At 48.2% G+C, this 17,060-nt stretch overlaps 1 protein-coding gene and 1 pseudogene across 1 annotated transcript; one reads left to right on the top strand and one right to left on the bottom strand.

Moving 5' to 3' along the window:
• Positions 1-1,014: 1,014 nt before the first annotated feature.
• On the bottom strand, positions 1,015-3,295 carry LOC112268656 (annotated as a pseudogene).
• Positions 3,296-8,970: 5,675 nt separating this feature from the next.
• On the top strand, positions 8,971-15,729 carry LOC106866802. Its single transcript, XM_024454915.1, has 5 exons — positions 8,971-9,197; positions 9,691-9,790; positions 13,285-14,229; positions 14,313-14,957; positions 15,032-15,729. The coding sequence occupies exons 2-4, from the start codon at positions 9,718-9,720 to the stop codon at positions 14,465-14,467; spliced, it is 1,173 nt and encodes a 390-aa protein (XP_024310683.1). The 5' UTR covers positions 8,971-9,197; positions 9,691-9,717; the 3' UTR covers positions 14,468-14,957; positions 15,032-15,729.
• Positions 15,730-17,060: the final 1,331 nt, after the last annotated feature.

The raw sequence follows: 17,060 nt of genomic DNA on the forward strand, positions 1-17,060 counted from the left end.
CAAGGACAATCTGCGCGACATCGACAAGCGAAACGTTGGCAGGATCCACTCGGACCCCCTCCGCCGGCGGCTCAACAATTTCTCCGACCTCACCCACGAGGAGCACAGAGCCGTTTCCTGCCTGACGCGGTCCGGACGAGCAAAAGGCAGCGTGGATGTTGATTGCATACATGCTGTTTGGTGTTTGTGCTTTCACTATCTATTTTTATTTTACACGTTAGCTGCTCCTGCCATATTTGGATCAAGTGGCCGGGCTGTGGGCGGGGAATATTCATCGGTGTTTCAACGTAACCCCTTCTAGATGAAATAGATTTTTTAGGGAAATATCTGGTGAAAATGGCCATATGGCGAATACCTCATGTCGTGACCGTTGGATCGAGAATTCACTACCCTGAACGGTGGGATTGGAAGTAACAACTTAAATGCACTTGTACGCAAAAGCTCTGCCATTACCGCCCATTACAGTTACTCGGTCAAAGAAAGGAAACCCCAATCTCCAGTCCGATTCCATCCCCACCGGCGCAAGCGACGGGAGACCACAGCGAGGGCCCGACAGCGATGATGGGGTGCTGCTCCCCAAGTGCGTGACGATGACCAAAGGTGTGGTGGTGCCATGAAGCGACCGACACTGGGGCGGCGACACCAACCCCACGTGCTGGCTGCGTCCCTCACTCAACGTGCTGGCGGCGGCGCTGATCTGTTTGCTGCGGCTACATACGCGGCCCGTCAATCGGGCCCTGCGCGATGGCCACCTCTGCTACCTGGCGGCCCGGCGCTGCACCAATCAAGGGAGAGTTAGCACCTTTGCTGAAGCTGTGTTTTTTGAAGTTAAACCTGTTGTTTTGCTGTACAGGCAAATTTTGTGGTGTTCTGTAGCTGACTAAATGCTTGGTTGTACACTGAATTTGGATGTACAGATTTGTAATTGCACATTGGTTTAGCCGTATCAATGTGCATGCACAAAGAATACTTAAATGAATGTGGTTGTACAGGAATATTTGTTTTGCTGATTTTCTATTGTTGTACATATTGAAATTGCAGCCTGATTGCTGAAATCTGTGGTGTCGCCTCCAGCATAACTCCACAGACCTCTCCCTTGGCCTCGACGCCTCGCCGGAGGCGCATGTAGTCGTGTTCGCCCCAGGCCTCCACCCACGAATTCTTAAGGAGCCGGTAGAAGACGCACGCCGGCTCGCCAGCCAGGTCGTCAGCTCCGGTTGTTCCATAACCAACCAGAGTCATTGCGTGATTCAAGTTCGTGTCGTGAGGCCCGTTGACACGGGTGCGGGTGGCCCGATCTTTCGATGAGATTGGTAACTCTCGATTTGGGTAGGAGGAGACGTTGATGATCCGACTACGGCCTAAGAGGCAGCGCCTTAGCAATCGATACACCAACTCCAGAGGGTTATTGATCACGCGGGGCACGATCAACCTGACCACGCGGGGGCACGATCAACCTGACCACGAAGGTCTTTGTTCTTGCAAGCAATCGAAGAACAAACAAGAACAAGATAAATAGCGGATGCAATCTGAAATTACGAATATACTATATCAAACCAATGTCTCAACGAGACGATAAGTTGGAGTCTTGACGACGGTAAAACAGATGGTCTAACCGACACACGCGATTACACGAAAGTAGCAAAGATGGCTAAACTTTATCTAATCAAAACCCAAGGCTCCATAGGGGGGCTCATGGGGTATAAATAGGAGGAGGGAGAGATATTTTCGTCCACCTTGAGTAAGGAGGCCGAGATCCAACTCTATCTCTAACTTCCCTAACAAACTACAACTCTTTAGGAAACAGAAAAACAGATCCGTCAGCTTGTTTTGTCCGTTACGGTCAGCACGAGTCGAATCTCTTGATGGGGCCAGATCCGTTGGAAAGGTCTTGTAATTACCTTTCCAACAAGTACTTGTTTGCTTGATTTGGACTCCGGATGCGGCCTGGGTGATTAAAACAAATTCGGGTCTCCTGACAGCTCGGACCCGAATCGGATTCAACTTTAATTCGTGATATCTTTCTCTAGCAAGCTCCGAATCATGTGCCGTTTGATTTGTTGGAAAGTAGACTTGATAGGCTTCACTTTGAATCTCCCTTTGCAGGCTATCACACTTCATCTTCACTTTGGATTTGTAAAGTTCATTAAGATGCCTACATAATAAGATTACACAAGATAGTAGCTCCGCCTCCTTGCAAGTAACATATTGAAAACATTTTGTAATTGAATTTACCTGATTATAATTGTTATTAGATACACCAACAATTATGGTTCTAATGGTCGTATCCATGGTGATCATGTCCATATCACCCGTCGAAGATGCCGCCACGGTATTGCTGAAACTCCGTGCTATTCGCGTCCATTGCCATAGTGATTGGCTGTGTCGACGCGACCGCCATGAGCACCCACTCGTTTTGTGGTTCCACACCCTTCCAGCCCCTAATGCCCATGACTTGCCCGTGTAGTGGGAGGTCGCCCACGCCGAGAGGCCGGCACGTAAGGCGAGGTACTGGTATGCGTGAGCTGGATTACCTCCTCGACAGTGCTTGTCGAAGCCGTCACAGTCAACAAGCTCCTGGGTGGACAGGGAGAAGAGGCTTTTGCTCGAGATGACTGTTTTCTCATCTCCAGAGAAGATAACATGATATTAGCTGGACAAAGCACAAAAATATGTAGTTGGAGGCATTCTTCTTACTCTCAACTCTCAACACTATCAATAGCACAAGTGAAGAGGACACAATACACATGGAATTTTTGCGCCGTGTGCAACTTGTGACATTTTTTCTTCTTCTCGTTGCTTAGTTAGCTCGGCCAATTGCTTACAACTAACAGAACTACAATACCGGATCACACTCAGCCTGTAGGTGCACAATCACACAACGTAATGAGCAGCTCTGTAACAATCGCCAGATCCCTTACTTTGTGCCATCCCACGATAGAATCCAACGACTGCATCTACAATATAATGTTTTGACTAGAAGCAAAGTTGGACAAAATCGTGTACAGAAGACACGCAACATGGCCTTAAACTAGCTGCAGCAAGGACAACAAAATATACAAATTGTAGCAGGAGAAACCGGGGGAAGTGGGGGGGGGGGGGGGGGGGGGAGGGGCAGGGCCCCTCATGTCTTTTTCAGGGGTTAGTTATCTAAGGAGGTAGGCCCATTTTTTTACTTTGCGAAAGAAGCTCGGATTTTGCCGGCCCAGCAACGAACCAGATGCTATCAACACCACCTCTTGTACAGGGAGAAGAGGGCTGGTTCCGTGGTGACGGCTTCGTCGCCGAACGTCATGGTGACGCCACATCAGACTTTCAAGTACCAGATTTGATGGGACTAAATTATCCGGGCAAAGACACCATGTTAATTATATATGCTAAAGCAGTTTAAGCTAGCTAGTCAGCAATACCTTTCTTGCTTTTATATCATCCTTCTCGGCAGTATATATTATGCAATGACTTCGGATTATTTGGTTCCTGAATGGGTGAAGAGTGAAGACAGTTTTAAAGGAAAAGCCGAGTCTGTTGGCAAGCACTCTACTCCATCTATCTCAGACCGTTGATTGGGCGTGATTGAACAAACCGCAGCAAACAACAACAATGTCTCACTCACTGACGTCTTTGTATAGTCATGCTCACTTTAGCACAGCTGTCCGGGCGACACCTACGAAGGAGAAAGGTCATCAGTGGCGGCCGTGCAAGGTCCGTCACTAATTAACATTTGTAATTATTGTTCCATCGTGTTAAGCAATAAAAACTAAGAATTTAGCAAAAAAAATCACATTTTTCTGATTTTATTGAATTAGTTATGATTTGTTCAATCTTCAAAGGTCTTCACGGGTCATTAGTGATGGCCTAAATGCAAAGTCTACCACTGATGTGTGTTTTTGTGGATTTTGCAACTTTTCACGTTTGGCCATTAATGACGGGCCTTTCACATTTAGCCATCAGTGACGGACGTCATCATCAGCTGGTGAGGCAGGCCCGTCACTGATGACGACAGATGAGATGATACGGATTGTGAGCACGGGCCGGAAGGCCCAGCTCGCGGCCACGTTCTAGAGGTACAGAGATACATAGACCATCGTGGAACATTTCTGAAGTGTCTCACAAAGTTGTGGCCTGCTGTTTAAGACTTCTGTCATCTCCTGAAAGAAGCACGGTGAAACTGTTGCAATGAAAATATATTTCATCAGTCTCCTGAAAGAAGCATGGTGAAACTGTTGCAATGAAAATCTATTTCATCAAGAAAGGGTTACGTTGAAGCACCGATGAATATTCCCCACCCACAGGCCGGCCACTTGATCCAAATGGCAGGAGCAATCAACATGTAAAATAAATAATGAAACCACAAACAACAACAAACAGCATGTATGCAATCAACCTCCACGCTGCCTTGTGCTTGTCCGGATCTAGTGGACGGTAGCAGCTAACGGCTCTGTGCTCGTCGTGGGTGAGGTTGGAGAAAAGGTTGAGCTGCCGGGGGAGGCGGTCCGAGTAGATCCTGCCGGCGTTTCGCTTGATGTCTCGCAGATTGTCGTAATGGCACTCCTCCTCGCCGATAGAGCTGTATAGGTCCTCCCTACCTTGGCCTTCCACTCCATGAAGATCCGCCGAGTCTCCTCCTCGCTCCTTTCCCTCGTGTAACTACTATTAAGAGTTTTGTGGTCTTCATCAGCAATTCTACGGCGGAGGGTATGATGCCGTCGAAAATAAATGCACTTTGGTTTTCTCTGCTGCAGCGGTGCCTTTTCAGTTAGTGCCACGGACCAGAGAGTTTTACTCACTGTAGATCCGATATGTCTGATTTTGCCGATTTTTTTTAGTTTGTGTCTTCGCATATCCATGCATATGGATTTGATAAGTTTTTGTAAATGTGATTTCGTTGGTCTGATATGATAGCATGTTCCAACTCTAGTAAACGAAAAACTATATTAAAATGACAGTACCCAAATCTTATACATGTTGACCAAAAACAAAGTTTAACTTCATAAGAATATCAATGTGAAAATCACAAGTATTCTTGTGAATGTTATCCAGTATATAGTTCTCACTCAATATATATGAGCTCCATGCTCAGTGTGCATGCAGAATTGCAGAGTTCCAGCAAGTTTGACATGACACTGAACTTATAGAAGGCAATGAGTGGAGGACCCAAATTACACATAAACATGGAAACTGCACTCAATCAGTTCATTATTTGATAATCAGATGGAGCTGATAACAGATATTTGAACCTAAAAGGGCCATTTTAGACAAGCAAATACTTGTAAGATGAACTGCTGGCTACGAATATATCCCATCGGCAAATGAAACGGCCATTGAAGCCTTGCAGCAATAAGAACAAGGATCTAAAAACAACCCTTGTGCGGCTAGGGTTCCTTGTTCCATCTGCGGGGGCATCGGGGAGAGATGTCAATTTTCCTGACGATGGCTTCAGCTGGGCCTCAATGGTCAATGTGGCTTCAATTAGGCCTTTTTGCTTTTTCTCTGAATTGATCAGTACCAAGTGGACACGATGTCAACTAGGGTTTCAAGCCAAATTACAGCCCTGTCATCAGCATTCATCAATTCCTATCACCTCCTATTGCCGTCTTGGCGCTGCTAGGTGGAACCTCGGGTTCTCCTATCACCTCCTATTGCCGTCTTGGCGCTGCTAGGTGGAACCTTGGGTTCTCCTAGACGTTTCCAAAAAATATTTTCTATTACGAGTTTTGTGTTCTTCATCAGCAATTCTACGGCAGACAGTACCCAAATCTTATACATGTTGGAGAGAAAAAACAAAGTTTAACTTCATAAGACATATCAATGTGAAAATCATAAAGTATTCTTGTGAATGTTATCCAGTATATAGTTCTCACTCAATATATATGAGCTCCATGTTGTGCATGCAGAATTGCAGAGTTCCAGCAAGTTTGACATGACACTGAACTTATAGAAGGCAATCAGTGGAAGACCCAAATTACAAAATAAACATGCAAACTGCACTCAATCTCAATTAGTTCATTATTTGACAATCAGATGGTGCTGATAACAGGTATTTGAACCTAAAAGGGCCATTTTAGACAAGCAAATACTGTTGTAAGATGCACTGCTGGCTAGGAATATATCCCATCAGCAAATGAAACGGCCACTGAAGCCTTGCAGCAATAAGAACAAGGATCTAAAAACAAGCCATCCGGCATTTAAATCTTCTACTCCATCCGACCCATATTACTTGTCTCAAATTTGCCCAAATATGGATGTATCTATGTTTAAAAAAACGTCTCAATACATGTAATATTTCGATAAGTAATATGGGTCGGAGGGAATAGTAATTCATTATCATCTACGGTGTACATGCAAAAATGTCAACTTGTATTCCTTAATTATCCAAATCATTGTATCGGAAAAGAAATAGAGACTTTCTTAATGATTAATCACAGCACTGCACTCTTGCCGCATGAACTGCAGTGCGACTATAGCCATGACTGTAGTCCCTTTCAAGCATCTATTAGACCTTCAATCACTTTCCTCTAAATTGGCCTACATCACCACATTGCTATTGCAAGTAAAAGATGCCGGCATGACTCAGCTCTCCAAAAATACAAAACATATTTTCATATATTGATCTTGTATAATGTATAACAACCAGCAGCGAACGCTAACTTACCTAAAAATTTGTTACATTAATGACTTTGAATTGCTGATAAATTCTCCAAATTTATCAAAGATAATAATAATTACAGTTAATTGAAGTGAACGGATATTTTCAGTAAAAGAATTCTAAAACTACTCTAGAACTTACCATGACAAGATACGTATGAGATAAATGTTTGTTAAACGTACATGCCAAGACACTAAACACAAGATGCAAACATGGATTTCCCCAATTAGGAACTGTACCTAGAAGCAAAGTGAAGCACTAAACTGACAAACACTCATTTTCACTAGAAACTGTCAGGGAAAATATATATCTGAAACCATGGAAGAATTCAACTATCTTTTGCTCATATTTTGATGTGTTGCATGAAACTGTTGAAGAACTCGACTTCTATTTTAGTTTCGGGCTATGCATCATCCCTAACTTTTACCAGGAAATCCGGTCGATGCCTTTGATATTTGTAGAGGGAGGTGTTTATGAGCTGCTTCAACTACTTGGCGATGAACTGGATGAATAAACACAGTGTGTTTTCTACTGGCTCAGCTTCCCAGCGGAAGCATGCACCCAGCCATGTGCTGCCTGCAACCAGCCATGTGCCGCCTGCAATCATCGATGTGCTGACATATGGCATCTTATACCATATATCAATAAAATATATCATATACTATTGACTGATACCATATACCAATACCACATACCATTGACTGATACCATATACCAATGTAATATAATAATGAGACATGCCTGGCCCAATGTGCATGCACCGGCACATGGCGGAGCCGGTAGAATCGCCGCTTTGGATGAATAAACTAGTACGATCACATAGTATTCTGTTTACTACTGTTGGTCATCAGTTTGTTTGCTTCATCAGTATTGTTAAGTTATTTCCTCTCATGGTTGTATTGGTCTACTACAACTGCTTTACTTTGAGAAATTTGGGCGCCACAAGTAGTATTTCTCTACTACTTTTTTTAAGAGGGACTACTTTTATTTTAGAATCTTTTTCTCCAGTTTTGTTTTTGAGAATCACCTGTAATTTTATTCAAATTCGACATCCATTAAAGGTACAATGATTTAGATAAAAACCTAACAAACTACAAAGTAACTCTTATAACTAAAAATTACTTTGACGTCTTTCAAATAAATCTTCTTCATGATATCAATCTTCGCAACAAGAAGTACTGTCAAGGCTTCAGTAAAGATACTGCAATCATATTGGAGCAACGACACCGCTTGACTACCTTTGAAGAGTTGAGAAAGCCCTTGAGTTTCTCATCAAAAAAGATGAGAAGCCATGAGCATTGAACGTACTTGATCCGGGGATGACCACCTGAAGTTACACAGGTTGTCGAATCACAAAATTTTCATCGTAACACCAAAGAAGGACTCCAAAGCCACAAAAAATAATGCTAATAAAAGCAATACAACACGCTAACAAAAACTCATTAGATCCGTGTGAACAGATCCGCAAGTACACAAACACAAATCTCACAAAATCGGACATACCGAACCTGCGGACGGGAAAACTCTCTGGCTCTGTGGCATCACCCACAAAGGTGCTGCCGCAGAAAGAGTAAGAACCAGAGTATCTTTATTCTCAACGACACCGCATCCTCCACCATAGCTTCACACAATCTATAAAACTGAAGTCTTCTTGAAACGTTTAGGAAAATCTGATGTCCCCCAGCTCGCAGCGCCGAGATAGCGTCGGAGGCAAGGGAAATGGCAAATTCCTCGCTCGTTACAACGTTGCCTCTTTGCAAGATCCAGTCGCCTGGCGGCTTGGTTTTTTCATTTTTCTCTGCTACTTAGAAAGTCATCTTCACCTCACAGTTACAAGGAAATTTGCTGGAGGAAACCGTTATTTTGTGGCCTTTGCCAAAACACACCGCCGGAATGTGTCTTTGTCCAGTACCATTACAATTTTGTGGACATTTGCTAGAACACACTGCATCGACTAAATTTGAGAATTTGACATTTTTACTTGGTCGACGATCATCTTAAATCCGATTTTGAACACTTTTTTCCTTTGTACGAATCGATATTTGACATTTACTAGGTTTCGCTGTTGGTTGAGGTGGGCCTTTGTACCTTGTGTTGCTGCACTCTGCATGAGAGGAAACGCTTCAAACAAAGAGTTTGAATAATTCTAGACACATTTGCTAAAGGATAGAATGATAATTCAATGTGAAAAAAATTCAAATTTTCTGTTTTGGACATACAATATGTTTCGACAAAGGACACGAAATAACGGTGTACTGCAGCCAATTTTCCCTTTTTAACATTAGTCTGCTAATTTTCTTAGCCGTGTGCGATACTGACCGCACTCTGCCTCCCCGATCCGACCGCCTCTTCCGCAAACCGATTCCTCTGTCGATCAAGGCCGAACTCTCCGCTGCCTTCCAGCGCCCGAACACCCGCTGCCCCCCGCCGCCGCCCTCAGGCGCCAGCCGCCCCGTCGCTGCTCTCCCGCGCCGCCGCAGGTCGCCACTGCGTACCGTCTCCCTCTCGCCGTAGCCTCCACTGCCACCGCCGCCCCAAGCTGACGCCGCAGGTACCAATACTTGAAACACCACCAATACTGCATGATTAGTGTAAGTAGTAGGTCTGCAACTCCAATCATGACCATCACCTTGCTGGTACCGAGTAGATTTTCGTAAAATTACCTCTCTAAAAGCTCGAGCTGTTAAGGCATGCTGATAGGGAAATCTGTACCGCTATATATGGCACCTAACTTAATAAGTAAATTTTTCTCTGAAGTTCTTGGGATGGTGTAAGTCATTAGCATTTTGATCTGTAGCCCAGAAAACAGCATTTCATGACACACTGCAGCCTGCAAAAATGGTCATTCCACACTAAGCTCATAGAGCTTTCAAGAACATAAAGTACATGGAGAAATATTACTGTAGCATTACTTCACATTATAATGAGATCTGAAAGACATGTACATGTCTTATATTTTAGGATGTGCGTGCGTGCACGTGCATTCCACATAAGCATTGCACATAATCATTTGTTTTTCGTGTGCCTGGTGAGTGCCATTGCAGCACCAGCTTCAGTTCAATGTCAAGTAGATGAAGAACACCATGAGGCTGAGCACAGAGTCCCTGATGGAGATCTGTCGACAATGTTTTCCACCAAGAATAGGTTTGGTCGTTCTCCTTCCTCATGTTCAACTAGATATTCCTGCATATAGGTTTGATTCTCTAATATATAATTCTTCGAGGCGTTTAAATTTGCAGCCTATTATAAAATGCGTTGCTGACTCCTCCCTATGCTTGGTTCCCAATTTTGTCATGGATCAAGAACCAGAGGAAACTCTCCTATGCACAACCATGTATACGAGTCTATATCCCTATCGTTCAGACATGATTCAGGCTCCATTTGTCTTTATATTAGAATATTCTTGGGTGGCTTGTGCAGCTCTATGAGGTTACGGGTTCTAAATTTGGTCTCCTCTAAGTTGGTCGGCATCCGAATCGATGGGCATCACCTTATTGTTCCTGCTTCTTTAGATTAAACATGTGCTAATTTTTTCATAAAATAGTTCACTACCCATAGTTTGATGATTTTCAGATAAGCTATATAATATCGTGGCACTTTCTTAGCTTACACCATGTTTTGGTCGTTCCCACTGATTATTTTATAGGTTTGCGACAAATAGTGAAAGGCAATAATCTTTCATTTGTTTAGATGGTTAGTGCTCTCAATGCGATTTGTGTTTTTTTGGCCTTTCTTTAGCAAGTAAAAATTTAGAAAGTTCTTTCAGAAACTACATATTTGGTTGTGAATTCAATTCTAGATATGTTTTCTATCTTGCTTTATCATGTTTTGACTATTCAGGAGCTTGCTTATAACTATGTTGCTTGGAGGTATATCATAAGCATCTTTTTACTTATTTGTTTTCAATCATTAATTCACTTTCCTGAAAAATATGAAACCTGATGTTTTTCTTTTTCTGACAATCAAGTACTAGATATTTGTTGTTGTTCTCGACAACAATTAGAGTAAGGGGTGCCAATGTTCGATGGCACAAGTGCGGGTCTAAAAGTACGGCGTGTATGCCGGTTTTATAGCGAAGGTCACCGTACACTTGGACAAGTTGACACGTCGATATTTTTTGAATAGGTTCGGTAGACCCTGCGGGGCCGAGGCCCCCTAAATAGGTTCGGTCGACCTTGCGAGGCCGAGGCCCCCTAGAAGGCTTCCTCAAGGCCGGTTGACTTTTAGTCGAGAGCGGCGCTCGAGAACGAACCTTAGAGGAAGCATTCTAGCTCTCTCCCTTTGAGTTTATTCAAGTTGAGAGTGAATGATACATGCCCCCATGAGGGGGTATTTATAGCCTAGGGCTCCATGACAAAAGATCATGGCTACCCTTGAGGGAGAGAGAAAAATGGGGGCAAAATGGTAAAAGTAGCTCCTTGGTCCATAACTTTTGTGTGCACCATGTGGGGGAAAAGTGAGGGTTGGTCCATGGTCCACCATGGACCAAAAGCCTCATCCCCACACCTTTCTTGCCCCCTATTTTAGCTCATTCCATCCTTTGACCATGGCATGAGAGGTTTGACTTGTTTACTTGTCTTTCTTTGCCATGTAGGATTGACTTCGCCACGTGGGCATCTTGACTCACGCTGGGAAATGTTGACTTAGTCGCCGCCACGTATGATTTACGGCTCGGCCCATATAAGGGTTTTATTTTACTACAACAGTAGCCCCCTTGAGCTGGAGCCATTGAGAATGCCTTCGGATCAACCTTCGATGCGAGACTCTTGATTCTTTTTCTTGTTCTTGTATTTGCAATGGTGTCTTCGATGAATTCTCCGGCAAGCTTCCTTGTGAGAAACAGAGGTACTTGGCAGTTTTTCTACGAAGAACAGGAGCCTTAGAGGTGTCTCGGGGAAATTCCATGCCTACGGTGATTTTCTCTCGGAGAAATCGAGTTTCGGGGGGTATTTTAGCAAAAACCGGGACCCTAGGGGCCTCTCTGCGAGAAATCTGGTGTCCCGAAGGACTTTTTTGCAAAAATCAGGGGTCCTGCGGGCCTCCTTGAAATTTTTGAGGTCTTATTGGCAATTTTCCCCAAATCCTGAGCTTTTTGCAAATCTCCTTGAACCCAGCCGGCCGCGTGGGCCCGCTGGGCCGGCCCTGCGCGCGTGCGGGCGCGAGCTGGGACGCAAGCTGGGCCGCCTCCGGGGGCGTTTCTCCGTTGTTTTTTGTTTTATGCAGGCTGGCTTCTTGGGCCACTGCTGGGTCGTGGCCCAGTTGGGCCCGATACCGGTTCGGGTTAAGTGGGGATGATCGGACGACTGTGGGTGGCCGGGCGCCCTAGATCGGACGGCTTCCTTCGTACGGGTAGGGGACCTAACAGTCCTCATCCTTAGCTTTTGCAGGGTGAGGGTGTCACCGGGGCTGACGCCGGCGATGGCGGGACGCAGGGCCCGCGCAGGGGCGACCTCCCTTGGCCAGGACGGACTCCTTTTGGGAAAAGGGGATGCTCCCCTTGCCCATTTCCTCCCTCTTCTTGTCTTGTTCCTTGGTGAGAAGGACGGCGAGGTGTCGCCGCACCATTGGTCCGCCCGGACGCCTAGGGGCTCCGGTGGCCTATAAAATGGGGATCCCAGCTCCCTTAGAGCTTCACACCATACTCGTTTGGCTTGCCCAGTGCCGAAGACGCGCTCGGCGGCATCCGACATTCCTTCGAGAGCTTGGTGTAGTAGGGAGCTCCGCAGGGGCATTAGCTACTCCTTAGCAACGACGGAGGTCGTGTTGGTCATCGAGGAACCGCCGCGGAAGCTTCTCATCGTCGAGCCTTCGTGGGGACGTGGAGCACGCCCGAGACCACTTGGAGCGAGGTGTCGGTCGTGCCTACAAGTCCTTCCGGGAGATCCTCGCTGTCAGCCACGCCCTTCTTGCTCGTGCGAAGGTGAAGGGAGCTTCGGGGCGTCCGTTTTGATGCTTTTTAGAACCGGTGAGCCTCGCGGGCATACGGTCAAACGCCCTCGGGACGTTGCGGCTTAGCGTGGGCGTGGGCGCGGCTTGGCACGGACGCGGGCACGTCTCACGCAGGTGAGGCCTCGGCGTGACCCGGCGCAGCGAGGGCTTGAGCATGGCACGACGCGGGGCGGGCGGGTGCGCGGCCTTGGCATGACCTCGGCGTGGAGAGGTGGGAGCACGGCGTGGCCCGGCGCGGCGGGATGCGGCGCGGTGCGGGAGTGGCTTCGGTGCGCGCACGACATGACGTAGGCACGCGCGCGGCACGACATGGACGCGGTGGGGCGTGACGCGGGGCAGGCACGGCACGCGCGCAGGCGCGGGCGAGCGCGAGCATTTCGTCGAACGCTTGGCGGGCACCGGGCTGCAGTCCACCCTGTCTTCCCTCCTTCCTTTTTTTTTGCAGTTGGGCCAAAGAGCGAGTGGGCCGGTGGCCTTAGGAGTTTCGACCTCCTTTTTGTTTTGCACAGATGGGCCGAAGAGCGACCGGGCCTGCGGGCCTAGGAGCTTCGGCCTCTCTTTCTTCTCTTTTTTTTTTGCTGCAGCGACGCGGGCTGGGGTTCCGGCCCAAGGAGCTTGTCTCCTTTCCTTTGTTCATTCCTTTCGGAATTTTACCGCACTTTGCTAATTCTTGGCGGATCTTTTTGCAGGTGAGATGGAGGGACTTGATGTCGAGCATCCGGAGGGTGAGCCGTCGAGGGGGTCTTCCAAGGGGTCCGCGGAGCAGCATGCGGCGAACCGACCGTCACGGAAGAAGAAGGTCTCTTTCCGTCCTCGTGGTGGTCCTCCCCTAGTTCCGACGGCGCCGGTGGATGGCGGAGGTTGGGCACATGACCACCTCCTTCCTTCTTCGATGAGCCCCGAGGATCTCGCCCAGCTGGAGAAGGCGGGATACTTCCCCAAGGGGGACGGTATCTTGCCCGATAGCGAGGAGGTTAGGCTCGACCAGTGGCGGCGTCCGGGATGCATCGTGGCATTCTCGGCTTGGTTTCACGCCGGCTTGTGTGTGCCCGTTCACCCCTTCTTGTTGGAGTTTCTAGAGACGTACGGCATCGAGTTGGCCCAGCTTCACCCGTTGACAATCGTGAGGTTGAACGTTTTCAGGTGGCTGTGTGAGACGGTGCTTCACGAGGAGCCTTCGATGAAGCTTCTGCTGTTCTACTTCACCATGGAGGTGAGGGAGTTGCTCACTCCGGATGGCTTTGCTCTGAGCACCTTTGGTTCAGTGAACCTGAGGCTTCGTTCTGGCTTTGGGGATGACTTCCTGCTCAAGCCGAGGAAGAGCGCCGAGAAGTTGTTCGTCAAGTGGGAGTCCTGGTGGTTTCTCCTTTGGGCCTCGAAGACCCGTCTTCAGCACACGGGTGATCTCCCTCGGCACTCTGGGGCAGGAGGCCTCAGGGAGGTGCCTCACCCCGGCGAGCCTCGGTCAGCCGACCTCAGGAAGGTGGCCAAGATCAAGGAGGTGTCCGCCGAGAGGAGCTTTCGTGACCTCATGGAGGAGATGGTGATGGCGGGGCGCTTTATGATGAGGAGTCATCCGAGGTCCGAGATTGGTATCCCTCGATCTTTCCGTCCTCCACAGCTTGTCACCGCACGTGAGTGCTACTCCTCTTCCCTTCGCGCTTTGATTGTTTTTCCCTTGTGGAGGTACTTAACAATTTTGGCTTGTCTTTTTCAGCGACGTTTTTCGAGGAGAGGGCGGCGTTGTGGGCTGCGCAGCTAATAGGTCCGTATGGCGGACCGGAGCACCGGGACTACGAGACCAAGATCAGCGAGGGGGGATGCCACAACATTATCGCGAAGTGTTTTGGGAAGATTGTGCCGATGCGATAGGACCCGAAGCTTGGTCACCTTCTCCGAGTGGGCGATCGCTACTCCCGCTTGGCTACACCGTCGACGTTGGCGGTGGGGTCCAAGTTGCGGGACTCTTGCGGCAAGGAGAAGGTGGGAACGACAGTGTTGGGCCTGGCGGTGCCTGTCATGTCGGTCCCCAAGATTCCTTGTTGGTCGAGCGGATGCAAGAGGAAAGCTCCTCCGACTCCTTCTCCTTCTTTTGACTATGCCCCGTCGGATTCGGCGGATCCCGTCATGGGTGAGTCGAGGTCCCCCGTGAGAGTGACCTTGGACCTGCACATGAAGGGGAAGATTGAACTTGAGCAAGTTCTTCCTCCTTCAAGCCACGAGGTTGAGCCTTTCACTCGCGAGACGGGGCTTCGGCTTCGGAGCGACTTAGTGGTGGATTTGTCGACCGGAGCCAGTGGTGCGAGCGTCCAGGTGTTCTCCATTGGTCACGAGCGTCCCGAGGAGGATGCTCCTACCTCGGGTGAGTGCCCTTCTCTTCGGTCATGTCGTTCTTTTTCTGAAGATTTTGATATGATCTCCTTGGTTTGTTTTCAGGTGCGAGGTTCGCGGAGCCTGGGGTTCTTGAGGGCGAGCCCCCGACTCAAGCAAGAGACGGAGCACTTCCGACGACCGAGGATGGAGCGAGAGACCCTTTCGTGACACTGGAGCTGGCGAGCATCCGTGACATATCTCTCTTGGTCCTTCGGGTTTGCTTTGTGCTAACTCCATCTTCTTTGTAGGTGAGGGGTTTGGTCGAGGCCGTGGGTGCCCTTCCTGCCCTCAAGACTAAGGGGGGAGCACTTTCCGCTGCTTTGTACGTGGATATGTCCAAGTCTACCCTTGTCTTGAGTGAGTTGGTTTCTGAGAGGGTGCGGCGCGAGGCCATGGAGGCTGAGCTTTCCCGTGTTTCGGCGGAGCTTGTGGCCGTGGAGACCAGGGCTCGACTTGCCGAGGAGTGCCAGAAGGACGAGATCGCCAGGACCCGTCGAGTTGAGGAGGATTTTTGGTGGCCAACCTTGATAGGGAGCACGCCTGTGCGGAGGCTGCTTCCCTCAAGGTGGAGTTGGCGGCAGCGGGTGACGGCCCGATGCTTGCTCCTCACGCTTGCCCTCCTCTGGATCGTCGTCCCGAGGTGGTCTCGCTTTTACTTGCTCAGGCCACCGAGATTCAGGAGACGATGATTTGCTTGAGGAGTGTTTCTCAGCCGGATCTTCCTCCGTGTCGTACGGTGGATGAGGCGAGCAAGGTGCTTACTTCCCAGGTGGAGCTCATTGAGCCTACCGTGAAGAAGTGCCTCCAGAGTACGGGTGCTCGACTTGTTTGTCGGCGGTTGCGGCAGTCCTGGACGGCGGTGCCGGGGATGAGCGGACTTGAGGGTGAGATGTCTCACGGGGCGAAGAAGTTTCTGGTGGACCAGTGTGCTTGTCTTCGCGCTCAGGCTCGATGCTTCGTGCGTTGCCTCGAGCCCGCTCTTCAAGAGGGTGATGGTGAGGTGTGAGCCTCGTCGCCCTTGGAGGTGGTGATGTACCTCAGCTGCTTACTCATGCGATGTTGTATATCTCCACTTGACTTAGCCTCATGGCTAGCATGTTTAGGCTTTTGGTCGTAGAGGTTGTAAGGGAGCTTTTTTGTTGTGTTTCATGCTTCACTATGTAGTCAACATTATCGGAAATTTGAACTTAGCTCATCATGTATTTCCCCATGTTTCACCATGTAGTCGACATTATCGGAAATGTTAACTTGGCTCAACATGTGTTTCTTGGAGTATTATATTTTCTTCTTGTGAAGTACTATATTTGCTCAATTTATACAGTTCGCGATCGTTCGCTATGATTACACTTTTGTGTTATCAATTGCTGTCGCCGTTGGGATACGACTTGGCTTCGGCGCCTTAGGCCATGGTTACGAGCCATGGGTCCTAGCACCCTTGTGAGGGTCGCTATCGATATGCCGGTAGTGATCCGGACATTTCGACCTGCCGTTCGGAAAATTTCATGCGGAATTTTCCTTCTTCCGACTTCAAGAAGTTATGCTTTCCCGCGATTATTATGGAGCCTTAACCTAGTTACTATCATGCAGGCCCGTGTGCGACGTCTTGCATACGGGTAGCATGGTTGTCCACGGTTAGCTCTCATGGGACGCCGTATCGGCATATGATGTTTTCCCAGAAAAAATTCTGGACGGCCTGTGACGGGATCTTGCCAAGCGGCGCTGCTTCTATCCATTTGAAGAAATAATCAATCGTCACCACGAGGTACTTGCAGCCCTCGTTGCATGTGGGGAAAGGCCCGAGAAGGTCCATTTCCCAGCGTGCAAATGGCCATGTTATCGGGATATTCTTCAGGGAAGTCACGGGCGCATGGATTGATTTAGCCATTTTCTGGCAAGCTTTGCATTGCCGCAATATGGTGATTGCGTCTTGCACCATGGTGGGCCAATAGAATCCCTGACATAAGGCTTTTGCCGCGGTGGCTCTTGGCGCAAAATGGTGGCCGCATATTCCTGAATGGATTTCAATGAGGAGCTCGGCTCCTCGGTCAGGAGTTATACACTTAAGCAATGCAGCCGCTCCTTTCTTGTATAG

Source organism: Brachypodium distachyon, chromosome 4 (assembly GCF_000005505.3).
Source record: "Brachypodium distachyon strain Bd21 chromosome 4, Brachypodium_distachyon_v3.0, whole genome shotgun sequence".
Classification (NCBI taxonomy): Eukaryota; Viridiplantae; Streptophyta; class Magnoliopsida; order Poales; family Poaceae; genus Brachypodium; species Brachypodium distachyon.